The sequence below is a fragment of the Chionomys nivalis genome, chromosome 14 (assembly GCF_950005125.1).
Source record: "Chionomys nivalis chromosome 14, mChiNiv1.1, whole genome shotgun sequence".
NCBI lineage: Eukaryota > Metazoa > Chordata > Mammalia > Rodentia > Cricetidae > Chionomys > Chionomys nivalis.
The window spans coordinates 44089291-44105989 of NC_080099.1; the positions used below are offsets into that span (position 1 = coordinate 44089291).

General features: G+C 48.6%; 1 protein-coding gene across 3 annotated transcripts; it reads left to right on the forward strand.

The window, feature by feature from the left end:
* Positions 1-1550: 1550 nt before the first annotated feature.
* Gnpda1 (glucosamine-6-phosphate deaminase 1) lies at positions 1551-13932 on the forward strand. Of its 3 annotated transcripts, none has more exons than XM_057789295.1 (7): positions 1551-1610; positions 2228-2357; positions 5387-5488; positions 8272-8454; positions 8867-9051; positions 10992-11166; positions 12411-13932. In XM_057789295.1, the coding sequence occupies exons 2-7, from the start codon at positions 2234-2236 to the stop codon at positions 12509-12511; spliced, it is 870 nt and encodes a 289-aa protein (XP_057645278.1). In that variant the 5' UTR covers positions 1551-1610; positions 2228-2233; the 3' UTR covers positions 12512-13932. The 3 variants fall into 3 exon arrangements, with proteins under 3 accessions (XP_057645278.1, XP_057645277.1, XP_057645280.1); XM_057789294.1 differs by lacking the exon at positions 1551-1610 and adding an exon at positions 1623-1891; XM_057789297.1 differs by lacking the exon at positions 1551-1610 and adding an exon at positions 1625-1752.
* The last annotated feature ends 2767 nt before the right edge of the window (positions 13933-16699 follow it).

Genomic DNA, 16699 nt, shown 5'->3' on the forward strand with positions numbered 1-16699 from the left:
GAGCCTGACAGACCAGGTTATGGTAACACACAGTTTTAATCCCAGTAGTCACAATGACACAGACCTTTAATCCCAGTAGCCACACTAGTTGCCATAGAAACCGGGTGGTGCATGCCTTTAATCCCAGCCCTAGAGAGGCTTATAAAACGGGAGGAAACAGCTCTCAGACATAGTCTCATTCTGAGATTCCTGAAGGCAGGATCGCCATTGTCAGACTAAGGTCGAGGTAAGAGGTGGTGTTTTGCTTTTCAGATCTTCAGATTGAAGCAGGTGTGTTTTAGATCTGAGGCAAGGGGTGGGGGCGGGGGAATGACACAATGACACGCGGACAGACACGGGCAGTTCCACGACTGATTAAAGCAAGCTGTAGTTAGAACTGGCCAGTGGGTTATCTCTCCCCAAGATGGCATTTCAGAGAGTAGCTGCTCACTGGCTTTTGAGATCCCTTTTTTGGGGGCAGGGTTAGGGTTGATAGAAAACAGCTGTAGAGATAATAGACCTTCAGCACCTGAACAGAAGAGTAAGGGACCAAGGACTCAAGGCTTAGGAAACAAACTTATTCCTATAAAGTTTGGAGACTTAATAACTAAGTATAACAATGTGGCTCCTTAACAATAGTGTGGCGCCTGTTTTGGTTTCCCATGTGGTGGCTCATGCCTTTAATCCTAGCACTCAGGAAAAGACAGGCAGACCTGTCTTTGTGAGTTCAAGGTCAGCCTGGTCTACGTAGTTTCAAGGACAGGCAGAGCTATAAAAGGACAAGGACCCTCCTTACTCTCCTTGTTCTGATTTCCATCTCTGGCTGGCTAACACACAAGAATTTCGACATAAGTAACTAGCCTGACTACTGGCAAGGGAACAATAGTTCCCCCTTGGAGAGGCTTCACAAATGAGGTGATTGAAAGGGCAGTGAGTGTACCTTCCGCCCGCTTCCTTGTGACCTGAGCATAGGAGGGAGCCCTTTGACTGCTGATGTATCTCTCTGTTCCACTGTGCAATCACGAGTCTGCACAGCCAAACCTTTAAAAAGTCTCCTTTTCAAGGTCAGAATTCTGTGGATAAGGAAAAAGGCTCATACTTATAACCAGATTTAGTTGATTAAGCCCTGTCAAAAGTCCCTTGAAAGCAGTGCTCAGATAGACTGCACCTCACCTAAGGCCAACATGGGGCAACTCCTTATCCAGAACTGCTGCTGTGCTTGTGTGCGCCCCACCCTAGGCTGAGGGGGGCCACGGTCGCACAGTCAGCAGCCAGAGTCGCTGTCCACTTCGCACTTAACATCTAAGTTTGCACAGACACACACAGATACACACACACACTTTGCACTTTACACACACAGACACAAACACACAGACACACACTTTGCACTTCACACACACAGACACAAACTCACACACTGCACTTCACACACACAGAGACACAGAAAGAAACACACACACACAGAGTCGCCTCCACCCCCAGGTCAGGAGACCGCAAGCCCAGCAGCGGGGCAGGGCTGGGCCGCCCTGAGTCAGCTGGCGGCGCGCGCACCGCGTGACCCGCGGCCACGTGACCCGCGCGGGCCCAGCCGCCAGTGCTGTAACCTTCGCAGCCGCTGGAAGCGTGCGTGTGTAAGTGGGGACGATCCAACCGGAACCCCCGACCCCCGGACCTGGGTCACTGGCGGGCCGAGGGGCAGCGCGAGCGCAGTCTGGGAGGGGGACGGATGGCAAGCCACCTGCCCTCCTGCCGCAGGCTTATCTGTGTCCCTTGGTACTTTGGGGAAAACTAAGGACCCTGGAAGCACCCTCCCCCCTCTGCAGGACTCGCCGCCCCCTCCTCTAGTGCCCCAAGGTGACCCCCGTGGCACCTCTGCTAGCGAAGGGAGCTCGAGGCAGAGAACCCGGCCTAGGTGAGGATGAGGATGTGGGCAGGAGCGGGCCTACTGCTAGGTGACTCCATGCTGTGTGGTTCCAGTGCCTTTCGTGAGATCGAGGAGGCACTGACCCACCCCGTTTTACGCAGGGAGGAACGGGTCCAGAAAATTCTGGGGCGTTGGGTGGTCCTCCCCAGCCAAGGATGACCCCACAATACCGCCTCCTGGTGGTCAGTGGAAGCACCCGGCCTAGTCTGTTCACCTGTGAGCTGGGAGAAGGCTGTTGCCAGGCTAGAGAGACTCTGTCCCCCTCCCCAACCTTCTCTGCCCCCTGCCCTTCCCTTAATTCAGCCTGTTATCTCCATGCTGCAGGACGAGATGAAGCTCATTATCCTGGACCACTATTCCCAGGCCAGCGAGTGGGCGGCCAAGTACATTAGGAACCGCATCATCCAGTTTAACCCAGGGCCTGACAAGTACTTCACCTTGGGGCTCCCCACCGGTATGCTGTGGGGAAGGGGGTGGTGGGCCGAGGGGTGGACAGAAGTCGCTGGAGCCCTTTAAAGGGGTCAGGATCATGGGCTCACTTAGCCCAGAGACTTTAAAAGATGGATTAAAATGCTGTTGCCCTGGTGCACTCCCCGTAGAGAAGAAAGGCACTGGGCTTCCTATATGGGTTGCTTTAGTGGCTGCCTATTCCTACAAAATCCTGCAACAGAAAGAGTCTTGGTGAGGCAGTATTAGTCCTGGGAAAAACCAATTCCACGACTAATTAAAGCAAGTTTTATTAAGAGGAACTAGCACCAGGAACTAGCCAGCGGGCTGCTTCTGGAACCCAAAGTTGGGATTTCAGAAGGCAACATTGGAAGTGAGGAAGACAAGGCTTCTATAGATCTCAGGGGTAGGGGTTCCAGATTGGGGTGGGGGGCATAGGCAGGGTGATGGGAACAGAATATAACAGGTGGTCAAAGCAAAAAATCACAAATGGTAGTTATAACAAGGTCGTAGAGGGTCGTATAACCTTTTGAAACAAATGTAGGGTCTCAAGATGGTTATAAACAATTTTTTTGAAACAAAGACATGATTGCCGTTCCTGGGACAGGCAGTACAGAGCCATTTGTAGTTAAGGTTACAGGTGGGGCATAGCCTAATCCTTGAGGAACAGAGGTTTAATCATAAACAGGAATGAAGCTAGTTCGTCTTTACTATAAGATGACTTTTAAGCCTAGGATAGAGGCAGGCTGGTTCCTTAGCAGGAGTGGCATCCTAACTCAACCCTGGTGCCCTGAGATGTTCATTTTATGGGATTAATTTCTGTTCTCTGCATGTAGGGATACTAGCTAAGTACTGGTCATGGGAGAATTGAGAAGTTAGTCATTCAAATAATTTTCCATAAAACTTAACTGATTATAAAACCCAATGTCTTCTGAAAAAATAATGTTACCTTTACAGGGAGATACTTTGGTCCAGTGCCTCAAAAAAATATCCTAAATATTTCTTTCCCAAGTGGGGATATTGGTCTTCGTGGTTGTGTCTGACCCATCCACAAGAAAGAGGCCTTCAGACTTTTGCAGTAAATAATATAGCAGCAAATGTTTCAGGCTTCAATATTATAGCTCCTTACTCTGCCGCTGTGGATAGGAAAACAGCCACAGACAATATGCAGATGAATGTATAGCTCTGTCAATAAAACTTTATTTGTAGACACTGATGTAATTTTTATATGTCATGAAATAGTCTTTTGATTTTTAAAAACTATATTAAAAGTTTAAGACCATTCTTAGGACTGGGGAGATGGCTTGGCAGTTAAGAGCACCGCTGTTCTTGTGGAGGACCCTAGTTCAGTTCCCGGCACCCATATTAGTATGCTCACGACCCTCTGTAACTCCAGCTCCAGGAGCTGCAGGGCCTCTTTAGGAGTCTGAAGCTGCCTGCACTCACACATACATGTAATTGAGAGGGAATCTTTTGTTTGTTTCTTGAGACAGGGTCTCACTAGGTAGCCTTGGCTGGCTTGGAGCTGGCTATGTAGACCAGACTGGTCTCAAACTCAGAGAGATCCGCCGACCTCTGTCCCTAGTGCTGGGATTAAAGGTGTGCACTACCATGCCTGGCAAGTAAGCACTTTTAGCTGCTGAGCCTCCTCTCCATCTCCACGCAGTAGATGAGTCTTTGAGTGCCTGCTGTAAGCCAGGCAGTTAAGGTTCTAGGGATAAAGCAACAACACTTAAAAAAAAAGAACATAAATTCCTACTTCCCAAAGCTTAAATTATAGTGGAGAGAGAGAGGGTAAACAAGTTGATTAGCAAAATGTAGAGTATTTTAGGAGGGAACAGAAGAGAAAAGCAGCACAGGAGAAGGCTGGGGAGCGTGCTTAGTGGGGAGCTGTGTCAGATGTGGGGGCAGAGAAGGCCTCTGGGAAAGCCCGAAGAAGTGAGTTAGCCATGAAGTTGCTTGAAGGAAGAGCACGGCCTGTAGAAAGGACTGGGTATAAAGGTCCTGAGGTGAAGCCTTGGGCTTGGGCAGTCTCTGTGAGATTAGTTATTATGGGGCAGAAAGGAGACGTTGGTGGATTGTGGAAAGGAGTGATGATCTCGGCTGGATGAGGTTGAGTTTTTCCCTTCTATATCTTTTTAGTTTAAAATTTTTTCAAATATTTAAAAGAATTGAAATCAGAGGTATGGTATTTGCCTAGAATCACCAATTAATATTGTAGCACATTTACTTTTCTTTGGTTCTTGTTCTCTGTCTACCCTTATAAAATTTGTTGTTGGAGTCACGTGACAGTCAGTTTCAGACACTGTGACCCTGTACCCTAAATCTTGCGGGCCTTACCTCCCAGGAATAAGGACAGTTGTTGATAGCTAAGGCTCAGTCTGCACAGCATTCTGCAGTATCCTCTAATACACAGCCTGTGTTCAGAACCTTTCCCCAGGAGTCTGCGTGAGTTTTTATTCTTCTCCTTGTCTGTAGGCCTGGTTAGGGACTAATCTTGTGTCTTCAAGCCTCCCGTTGGCCACATCCTCATCTCGGAAAGTTAGTTTCTAGTTAACTCAGTATCTAATCAGGGTTCTTGTATGTTTGGTCTTTTTTTCTGCCATGTAGCTGGGGATGGGGCCCATCACTGCGCTGTGCCCTCGGCTCGGCTCTTTTGTCTTTTACCCTCTTGTGGTCCTGTCTTTTGTTTACTTACCTGTTCATGAGACTCAACCAGGACTTTGCTATTGTTCTGATAAGGTTTCCCCGAACTCTGAAGCACAGCTTACATCTCTGCTGTGTCCCCATTTCTGCATAGTGATCTCTCTCTTCTCGGGTACCTACCTCTGTCTTCCCATAGTTGATGTTTGTAGAACATTGCACCAGGAATCAAGTCTGGCAGTCTCTCAGATACTGGCTAGTGACCTCACCGTCCTGACTCCTGGGGTGTAACAGTCTAATGGGCGTTAGACACCAGCTCACAGTAGATGGATGGTAGGTGGGGCTGGAGCATAGGGGGACTGCAGATCTGACGTTCCTAATTGCTTCTCGCAGGGAGCACCCCACTTGGCTGCTACCAGAAGCTGATCGAGTACTATAAGAATGGAGACCTTTCCTTTAAATATGTGAAAACCTTCAACATGGATGAGTATGTGGGTGAGTGTCCTGCATGTTCTTCCCGGCGCTAGGGGCATCATGCTCCTCTCACGGACTCAGCTTGGAGAGAGAGGAATGTCTTAGAGGTAATTGTCTCCGGCAGCTTGGCTTTACCCGGCTGTACGATGGGACTTACCTTAATAGTTAGGTTAACAGAGGCCATGATTGGTGCAGAGGCTTACTGTGCATAGCAGACATTTTAGCAAATACTTAGTAACTATGAAGGTGCCTCCCCCCCGCTTGGTCCCCCACTCCCTGCCATTTCTCTTTGGACACCTGCAGATGAGATCCTAGAGTCCAGGTTCTGTGTGTGACCTGTTTTCTCACGTGTGTCCTTCAGCTCCTTTCTGAACCCTTGGTGGAGGCTGAGACTTGTGCCTTTGGTTTTCTGTCCTCGCCTCCTGCTACCCTGTGGTTTCATTTTAAAGGTTAAAAAACAAACAAGCAAACAAACAGAAACCTGGTAAAATAAACATTAACCATCTTCAAAACTGGGGGTTTCAAAGTAGCCCAACTACTAGGGTTAGGGAAAGGGTAGATAAGGCAGGGGGTTGATTTAGCCCAGAGAACTGAGGGCAGCCTGGGAAACACAGGCACTTCTAGCTGAAAAGCACAAAACCAAGGCTGGAGGGGTGGCTCAGTGGTTAGGAACACATACCGGCTTTAATTCCAGCACTAGGAAGGCAGAAGTAGTAGGATCTCAGTGAGTTTAAGGTCAGCCTGTTCTGCACAGCAAGATCCAGATAGCCAGGGTGACACAGAGAGACTCTGTCTCAATCCCACTCCCTGCTAGAGAAGGAATATATACTGCTCTTGCAGAGAACCCAAGTTCAGTTCTCAGCACCCACATCGGGTAGCTCACAACCTCCTGTAACTCCAGCTCCTCTGTGGGCACTACACCCGTACCCCCGCCCCAGCCGCCACAGACACCTTTTTCTTGAGCTCGTGTTAATGTTGAGTTCAATGCATTCACACCACTGTGACCCCTCATCAGAACTCTCACCCTGCAGAGCTGAGACTTCCTGTCAAACTGCTCCCCAGTTTTCCTTCTCTTGAGGTGCTGGAAACCACTGTGTTCACTCTGTTCCCCAGAACCTGACTTCTCTAGGCACCCATGTGAGTCAGGTCATGGACACGCTTGGCTGTTTGTGCCTGGCTTCTTCACATAGCATTCATTCGTTTATGGTATGGGCCAGATGGTTTTTGTTTCCCCTTTTGGTTTTTTTGAAACAGGATCCTGCTGTGTAGCCCAAATTGGCCTGGAACTTGTGATCTTCCCACTTTTCCTCTCGAGTGCTAGGATTACAAGTGTGTCTTGCTGTGTACAGCAATTTATTTATTTCATCTTAAAGACTAAATGTATTTTGAAAATTACATCTAGGGTGTGTGTGTGTGTGTGTGTGTGTGTGTGTGTGTGTATCAGAGGATTACTTGCTGGAGTCTGTCATGTCCTTCCACCATGTGACGTGGGTCCTGGAGATCAGGCCATCAGCTTGGTAGCAAGCACCTTTACCCGCTGAGCCATCTTGCCACCTGTACTTTTTGTTTTTGTTTTTTTGTTTGTTTTGAGACAGGATCTCACTATATGACCCGGTTTTCCTGGAACCCATTCTATAGATCAGGCTGACCTCAAGCTCAAAGATCCACCTGCCTCTACCTCCCCAGAATTGGGATTAAAGGCGTTTGCCACTAACTCTTGGCCAGCCCTACTTGTAAATGTTTTGAGACAAATTTTCCTTTGATTTTGGCATAGCTGAGGATTGAACCCAGCACCTGAAGTATGCATGACAAGTGTTCTACCTCTGATGAACATTCTCGGTCTCCGATTTAAAACATTTCAGGTGTTTTGCCACAGGGTCTCACTATGCAGCCTTGGCTGCCTTAGAATTTACTGTGTAGATCACACTGGCCTTGAACTCCTAGAGATCCTCCCCTGCCTTTGTCTCCCGAGTGCTAGTATTAAAGGCTTGACTTTATTTATTTTTTTAAGATTTATTTATTATTATGTATACAACATTCTGCCTCCATGTATGCCCGCACGCCAGAGGAGGACGCCAGATCTCAGTACAGATGGTTGTGAGCCACCATGTGGTTGCTGGGAATTGAACTCTGGAAGAGCAGTCAGTGCTCTTAACCTCTGAGCCATCTCTCCAGCCCCAAGGCTTGACTTAAAATAATCTTCACATTGAGATTATTTTTAAACATCTTTCAGTTTTGAGAAGCTCTGATATTCTCTTCAATCATTTAATGTTCAAGTTGAAGTTCAGACTTAGTGGGAAATAATAGAAGCAGGGGTGGGATAGAAGGTCCAGGGTAAAGGATGTGGTCACATCCATTACCCAAGGACTCAGTTTTCCCACCCAAGTGGGCAAGCCACCTCTAGCTGCACAGTGTTCCTAGACTCCAGCTTGTGATCATTCCCTTATGAAAAAGTGATGAGTGTGTGCCCCTCTCCAACCCCAAGCTGGTGTGAAAGATCAAACTGAGGTTCTCACACATGCTGTGCAAATGCTCTACCACTGCGCTACAGTGGGGATCAGAATGAATTTCCCAGTTCTCAGCCTCCACCACCCCCACCAGTGTGCAGTTACAGCCCAGCCCAGCCCAGCCTATAGTCTCAGGTAATGGCCATGGTTGATGACACACCAGCTCAGCCTGTCCTACATGGCCTGGGTCAGATGGGTGGTCTTCTAAGTGACTCCCAGTGTGATCTCCCAGTGTGGCCCTTGGGAGGAGGGCTTGGGCTCAACCCCAGTCTGATCGAGGATCCCCTGATCCCACAGGTCTGCCTCGAGAGCACCCAGAGAGCTACCACTCCTTCATGTGGAATAATTTCTTCAAGCACATTGACATCCACCCTGAAAACACCCACATCCTGGATGGGAACGCAGCTGACCTGCAGGCCGAGTGTGCTGCTTTTGAGGAGAAGATCCAAGCTGCAGGCGGGATCGAACTCTTTGTTGGAGGTGAGCATGGCTCAGAGAGAGGCTCTATGTTTAGGAAAGAAGAGAAAGGAAAACTAGCGGAGGGGAGGGCAGGAGTTTGCAGGTCCTGCGCGCTTACAGAGTCAGCCATCCAGGCTGTTTGGGTTTGCTGGACTCTGGCTCTGGGCAAGAGGAAGGGAGAAGTAGCACTTACCCAGTCTGGAGTGGGAGGGAAGCTTTTTACACAATTCTGAGCTGAGAGTGGAGGCAAGTTCCCAGAGTCTGTGCCTCAACTAGAGGCAGCGGGAAGGGAGGTCACAGCCTGAGGTAGACCTGACTTAGGGCACAGGCGAGAGAAGAAATGTACCTTTCAAAGATTTCTTTCAGACAAGGGGTGACTTGTTTTTGAAGTTCTCGGTCTCTGGGACTCATGGGTGCTCTACCATCTCCACAGGCATCGGCCCGGATGGACACATTGCTTTCAACGAGCCGGGCTCCAGTCTAGTGTCCAGGACCCGTGTGAAGACCCTGGCCATGGACACCATCCTGGCCAATGCTAGATTCTTTGATGGTGATCTTGCCAAGGTGCCCACCATGGCCCTAACAGTGGGTGTAGGCACTGTGATGGACGCTAGAGAGGTAAGGGTTCAAGGCCTGTCTGCCAGTCTTCGCTAAGGCTGGGGAGAAGTAATTTATTGTTAATTTCAAGCTATATAGGCACCAAGTATATATTTTTATTAACTAACTTTTCATAAATAAAGCTAAAATCCCAACTGGCCTTGACACCGCTTCTCTTCTGCCTTTGGAGATGAGGTCATGCCTGGGGTGAGGGCAATTGTCTGAGCATTTTGTCGATGCCTTAGGGACCAGATACTGGGCCAGCTGTCTCTGCTACTGTACCTCTTTTATACAGCTGTGGGCAGAAGCTTCCAGCACCACTAACGGAGAACCAAGACTTTGTACCTACCTGGGTACTGACCAGACGCTTTTGGTCCCTGTGGTTGGTCACTGTTTGAAAGAACTCTGCTCCTGCAGCCCAAGGATGCTGTGTCTGTAGCCCTGTGCTTGAAGGCGATTAATGCCGTTAAATTGATTAGAACGTTTTAGACTGAATTTAGTGACTTTTTTCTCTTAGAAAATCACATATCATTTTAATTTTATTTTTGTGTTCCAGTTTCCTGTGTCTGAATTATATTTTATCGTATTTTTAACTTTCTTTTTTAAAAAAAGGTTTATTTATTTATTTATTATGTATACAGTATTCTGCCTGCGTGTATGCCTGCAGGTCAGAAGAGGGCACTAGATCTCATTACAGATCGTTGTGAGCCGCCTGTGGTTGCTGGGAATTGAACTCAGGATCATTAGAAAAGCAGACAATGCTCTTAACCACTGAGCCATCTCTCCAGCACCCTCATATTTTTCAAAATCTTATTTCTCTTTCCTTTTTTGAGAAATGGTTTCTTTGTGTAGTTCTGGCTGTCCTGGAACTCATTCTGTAGACCAGGCTGGCCTTGAACTCACAGAGATCCACCTGCCTCTGCCTCCTGAGTGCTGGGATTAAAAGTGTGCAACATCACCACCTCAAAATGATACTTCTCATTGTGAGTATCTGCATGTGTTTGTATGTGTGTATGCAATTGCAGTCACAGCACTCTCATGGAGCTCGTGGGACAACTTTTCTGAGTCAGTTCTCTCTTCCACCACCTGGGACCCAGGGACACACAGACCTCAGGTTGTCAGGCGTGGCTGCAGGCACCTTTACTTACTGAGCCGTTCACTGGCTCATGTGTTTGAATTTTAGAAGCACTTCCTTTTTCTTTTCTAGGTATTACACTCAGTGGGAAATAGCTGTGGATCACTTTCCAATGTCTTTGCCCAAGTTGGTGAGAAAGCTTTTAAATCAGTGGAAAAGTAAGCTTTGGTGAATTAAGGTACCTACACTTCCACTGGGCGGCCTGAGGCAGTCCCTCAGGGTCTGCTTGCCTCTAGGAAGCACAAGGGTTTGGCAGCTAGGCACTCCAGAGCCAGCTTCCGACTTGGATAATGGACCAAGAGCGGGATGTATGTTAGGGTTTTTAGAACTAAGTCACCTCCTGTGCCCCTGTGTTCAGTTCTTTAAGAGGGGAACAGCAGTGGCGCACACCTTAAATCCCAGCACTGGGGAGGCAGGGGCAGACACATCTCTTGAGTTCAAGGAGCGAGTCCTGTGCCAGCCAGAGCTGTACATAGTGAGACCCTGTCTTAAATTTTTCATAAAAAGGAAAGGAGCAGTGATCGTGTTGGCCACTCCATGGTGGGGGTGGAGGATTTCAGATGAAAGGGGTCTGCAGAGCTGAGTTCTTTAGGTTGCCTTTCAGCACGTGTGTCCTTGGTCTCTTAGCTCTGGAGTGCCACTGCGTCCTTGCTTTCTGTAAACAGAAAACCCCACACCAAGTCACATGAACACCTCCAATGATCTGAACTGGAAAAAGCAGATACGGGGGCAACCTTTGTGGAGGTTGACCTCGGGCCCACAGATAACTCCCACCAGGGCTCCCCAAGCTGCACACCCCATCACTGGCCTGTCTTCTGGTCCCCAGGTGATGATCCTTATCACAGGTGCGCACAAGGCTTTTGCTCTGTACAAGGCCATCGAGGAGGGCGTGAACCACATGTGGACTGTGTCCGCCTTCCAGCAGCATCCCCGCACCGTGTTTGTGTGTGACGAGGACGCCACCTTGGAGCTGAAAGTCAAGACCGTCAAGTATTTCAAAGGTGAGGCTCTGGCAGTGGAGAAAGCCCTGGGCAGGCTTTGGTGGGAGGGAGGAGAGAGGGAAGGAGGGAGGGAGGGAGGTGGGGGTGGATCTGGCTTTCATTCTGAGTTTTATTTGCTTTGCTTTATTTATTTGAGTCAGGGTCTCACTGTGTAGCTCTGGCTGACCTAGCTTTGTAGACCAGGCTGGTCTTGAACTCCCAGGGATCTGTCTGCCTCTGAGTGCTGGGATTAAAGGATGCACCACCATACCCAGCGCCTGTTTTATTTTTAGTTTTCAGACAGAGACTCACTTTATAGCCTCCAAGTTGTAATCCTGCCTCAGCCTCCTGAGTGCTGCTGGAATTAGAGAGACATTACCACCACACCCAGCTTGCTCTGGGCATTTTAATCAACACTTACTATTTTATATATATATATATATATTTTGTTTGTTTGTTTGTTTTGTTTTGTTTTTGTTTTTTTTGTTTTTCGAGACAGGGTTTCTCTGTTGTTTTGGAGCCTGTCCTGGAACTAGCTCTTATAGACCAGGCTGGTCTTGAACTCACAGAGATCCGCCTGCCTCTGCCTCCCGAGTGCTGGGATTAAAGGCGTGCGCCACCACCGCCGGGCTTCAACACTTATATTTTTAATGTGTGTGTGGGGGGCGTGTGTGTGAATTCTGGGGATCGAACTTAGATGGTGAGGCTTGTGCAGTGCAGCAAGCACCTTTACCCACTGAGCTGTCTTGCTGGTCCACCACCTACGATCTCAATAATAATCAAGCCCTACAGTTCCACTGTGTCTGGAGATCGTGACTGAGGAGACAGGAGATGTAGTCACAGTCCATCAGGCATCAGACGGGCATTCCTCCTGTAGCTGGGGCACTGGACCAGCTATCTGGGGATCCGAGTTTCCTTTGTTTCGGGATGCCTGCTAGGACAGCTGTAGCTTTTCTAGAGCGCCTGCCCAGTAATCGGAAAACCCTAGTTGTAAGAAACTTACGTGACAATCCTCACTCATTAAGCAGCTAAATTAGAATTTGCCCTTTGCTAAAAAGATTAATCTTTAACAGCCCACTCCCACCCTGGTAGGGCTGACACAGCTGTGAGCTCTGTCACTCTACAGAACCAACTGTGTTTAGTGTTTGGAGGTCACAGAGATCAAGGTCCTCTTGGGACCACTTGAGCCTCTCTGTGTTCCTCTTGACAGTTGTAACATTGGCCTCCACCTGCACTGAATACTGTTTGCTTTCGATTTGTTACAGGTTTAATGCTTGTTCATAACAAGTTGGTGGACCCCCTGTACAGTATCAAGGAGAAGGAAATTCAGAAAAACCAGACTACTAAGAAGCCATATAGCGACTAGCCTGTGCCAACTCACCAAGTACCTCAGAGGAACAGGCAGGTCTCTCTGGAACTTGTAAGAGAGTAGAATTACTTCACTTCAGTTCCCTGTGGTTGCTGCAGACCCGTGGCTAGGCATATACTGGCTGGGGAGTTTAGCTATGGGGAACATTGTTTATACCTTCTTTTTCAGTCCTGGGGTTTGAACCTAGGGCCTGGCATATGCCAGGTAAGTGTTCTACTAACTGAGCTGTGTCCCCAACCTTCTGCGCCTTTTCGTGATTTATTTTTGTAAAATAGAGATGATTTCCATCATTGACTGTCATTATACCCAAGTCAGGGCTCTCACCTCTCATCTGCCCCTACATACGTGGCCAACACACTCCCAATCAAGAAGCCCTGACTGTATGTGTGCTTGCTCTTGAGTGGGCTTGTGCACTTTGGAGTCTTGAGAGTCCCCCTTTCACAGGCCTGCTCATTGAGAACCTTTGTTCTGAAGACCACACTTTCAGAACCTGAGTTATGCACAAGGAAGCACCCTTCTTGTAGGAACCAAGTCCCTTAGGGAGAAGCCTATCCCTTGCTCCCATTGCCTGGATCCTCTCTTCTTGCTATCAACAGCTAGCCTTTCTGTAAACAGGCTTTCTGGGTAGGTTTGGACATGGGGTGAGGGGCTAAGGTGGCTTTCACAGATAAACTCAGAGTTTCCAAAGTCCAGCCATGTCTTGTTCTCCCTCAAGATTCCAACAGGAGAAAGGTGGAAGCCCTTTTCCCATCAGAGCTGTGTTTTTCTTGAAGGATTCGTATACACGCCCTAGTAAGGAGGTCCCCTCGGGTGGTAGACATGGCCATGATTTCAGTGTTATTCACCCAAGATGGAGAGCCGGCACCTGTACACACATGTGCTCTCCTGCTTCCTCAGAGCTGAGCGACAAGATTACACGCAGGCTAATACTGTCTCCTCACATAGACCACCTGTGTTCCCCACCTCTCAGGCTTGCGAGGTGTCCTCGGATGGTCTCAGCATCAGAAATACAACCCTTGCCTACTTGTCCTTCAAGCCCCCTTCCCAGGCTCCTCTGCTTCCCTGTGTTTATATTCTCAGCCTCAGTGGAGTGGTCACTGCCTCCTGCTTTGTCTTTGTACCTGTTGAAGCGACAGCTGCCTATTTCCAAAACAGGTTTTAAGGTCCTGGCAGCCCTTCTAGAATCCCGGGACAGGTTTTGAGGTCCTCGCAGGCCCCTCTAGAATCCTGGGACAGGTTTTGAGGTCCTCGCAGGCCCCTCTAGAATCCTGGGACAGGTTTTGAGGTCCTGGCACCCCTCTAGAAGTACTGTGTTTAGTACCAGCATTTTGTCTCGTTTTTATATGTGATCATGCTGTCATTCTTTGCTAAGATGATGGATCAGTAGACTTGTTTACATTGTGATATTTTCTATTAAATCTAATATTTTCAAATAAGATGTGTCATTTGTGAATTTTGACATTCTCCCGAGTTACTATTCCGTTGTGAAGAGACACCACAGCCAAGGCAACTTACAGAAGAAAGAGCATGAACTGGGCACTTGCTCACAGTTTCAGAGGGTCAGCTCGTCATCATCATGATGAAGTGTGGCGGCAGGCAGGCGTGATGCTGGAGCAGCAGCCTGGAACTTACATCTTACCTGCAAGATGGAGGCAAACAAGGAGAGAGACTAGGCCTGGTGTGGGCTTCTGGAACCTCAAAGCCCATCCCCAGTGACATGCCTCCAGTAAGGCCACACCTCCTTTCTAAACAGTCCACCAACTGGGAACCACAGTGTTCAAATATATGAGCCTATGGTGGCCATTCTTACTCAGACCTAACCCAGAGTGCAGAAAGTTATCTTCTGAAGAAGTATTTGGGCAACCCCTGTAAACATGGTGTTGAGAGGGAAGAGGAGAGTGTGGGTCATGGCCTGCCATCTGCAGCCTGGCTCTTTTTTCTTGTCCCCAGAGACTGAGGATGGGTGCTGTCTGGATGCTGCACACAGGACAGGCTCTGCTCACAGTGCCTACATTGGGAGACCCTGAATGATTAACAGAATGGTACTAAGACAATGGGAAGCTTTTGTCGGGAGCCGGTGTTTATTGTAGTCTGAGGTTGGCGTAAACTGAAAAAGCAAAATGAGTTTAGTGCTTTGGGAAGAGTAAGCTACCACTGAACCCCAGTCTCCACCAGGAGAGTAACTGAAAGTCAGTTACAAACAAAAAACTGCTTTCACCACAAAATGTGACCCCTGGTCTAACCAGTTACTGTTTTTGTTATCTGTTTCTTGAGTCGGCCTTGCTATTTCACTCAGACTGAACCAAGCTGAGTAGTTGTTGGGTCAACCCACCCAGGTGTGATCAGAGCCAGCACCTCTATTTTTAATGACATAGTAACTGCTGCCACCTGCTGGCTATGTTCCTAACAGTGCTGGGCAGTTGCGACTTTCAGGCAAATTTTTGACATTCATTTTCAAAGCAAGTAGCATACAAATAGCATTAAGGTTCTCATCTAATTACTCTTGACAGAAACATACATATATTAAGAGATTTATGTTAACTAGAACCTTCTACTACTAAAAATGACCTGACTTAAGCTGGGCATGGTGGTACACTCCTTTGATCCCAGCACTTGGGAGGCAGAGGCAGTCAGATCTCTGAGTTAGAGGTCGCCCTGGTCTAAAGTTCAGGTCAACCAGGGATATGTAGAGAGACTCTGTCTCAAAAACAAAGCAAAACAAGACAAAAAAATAAAAAAAAACAAATGAACAAGCAAACAGGAAAAAGGGAAGAAAGGGAGGAGGAGGAGGAGAAGGAAGAAAAGAAAAAAGCCAACCCTATTGACCATGATCAGTAGCTCTAGTTAGGCAGATGGATGCTTTTCCGCTTGCAGTCTTTCAACACAGGAAAAGATGCGCACGCACATACCGGTCCAGTTGACCGGCCAGCTGGCCCTTCCACACCAATTCAGGACCCACATGGGTTGACAGTCCCCACCCACCCGGGTATTCTCTGTCCAGTGTTTAAATGCTTTTCCTTTCTTCAGAGAACTGAGCGGGGAAACAAACGGGGTATTAAGGGATACCTTTGCTCTGTGGTTTGGGGTGAATTCCCACTGTTTTTGAGACAGGGCCTCGAGTTGCCCAGACTGGCCTTGACCTCTGATCTCCCAGTCTTGCCTCCCCCAGTGCTGAGCTTATAAACATGTGTATCACGCTTTCTTTGCAGCTTATCTATGGATCTAAAATTAAGTTTTTTCTTAAAAACAGCTTAAACAAGACCCACGCGCTGACTGGGCCCGAGGCCCGCGTGCCCAGAAGTCACCAATCAGTGCTGCGCCCATAGTCACTACAGCGAGCAAGTACATGATGGAGAGGTAGGAAATACAGAAAAACGGAGCAGTGTGTACGCTAGGGAGAGGCGTGGAACTGGAGGCATGATGGCAGTGACAGGGGAGAGAGAGGGCTGAGGTCTACACATTGTCATTGCCTGGTAGGGTCAGCCAGATGGTGTTCAACAGCCTGGAGCTTCTGCAGACAGCCTTGCACCACCTCTCGCCACCCCAACCTGCTGCCCAACCATGGGATCGCCCTGGCTCTGGGCAACAGTGGAGGCCCAAGATGAGGAAAGGTTCACGTTTGAATTGAACCTCCTCTAGGGACCACCAGCATTGGCTATGTTGGTGTCAGTGGTCTATGCTGCTGCCCCGGACTTCAATGAAACCCGAGACCCATGCGTTGGTACTGTCTACAACTCTGCCCTGTGGTGATGTCCTCAGGTTTTGCTGCCTCGGGGCGCCAGGCTGCTGTGAGTGGCTTGTGTAACCACCTGAGGCCACGCTGAGCCTCATGGTCTGTGCAGCCACTGAAGGCCATGGTGGGTCAGTAGATCTGGTACGGTCTGGATGTGTTACCTCCAGCCTGTGTCACCACTGAAGCTCCTGTGAACGCCCGTGCTCAGGGCTGTCACTTGATGTCATGTTAATGTCCGAAGGCACTGGAGAGCTGGTCCCAACCCTCACCTGCCTACAGCACGGGCACTGTGGTGCCGGTTGCAGAGGGGACCTGGGAGAGCTGGTCTCACCCTGCTCCAGATACAGCATGGCTTTCCTCAGCTGATGGCTTCTGGCATGGATACGGATGCCGGCGGAGAAAGACTCATCCTCCCTTGGGGGGCTGGCTACTAGGAATTTGACCACACTGAG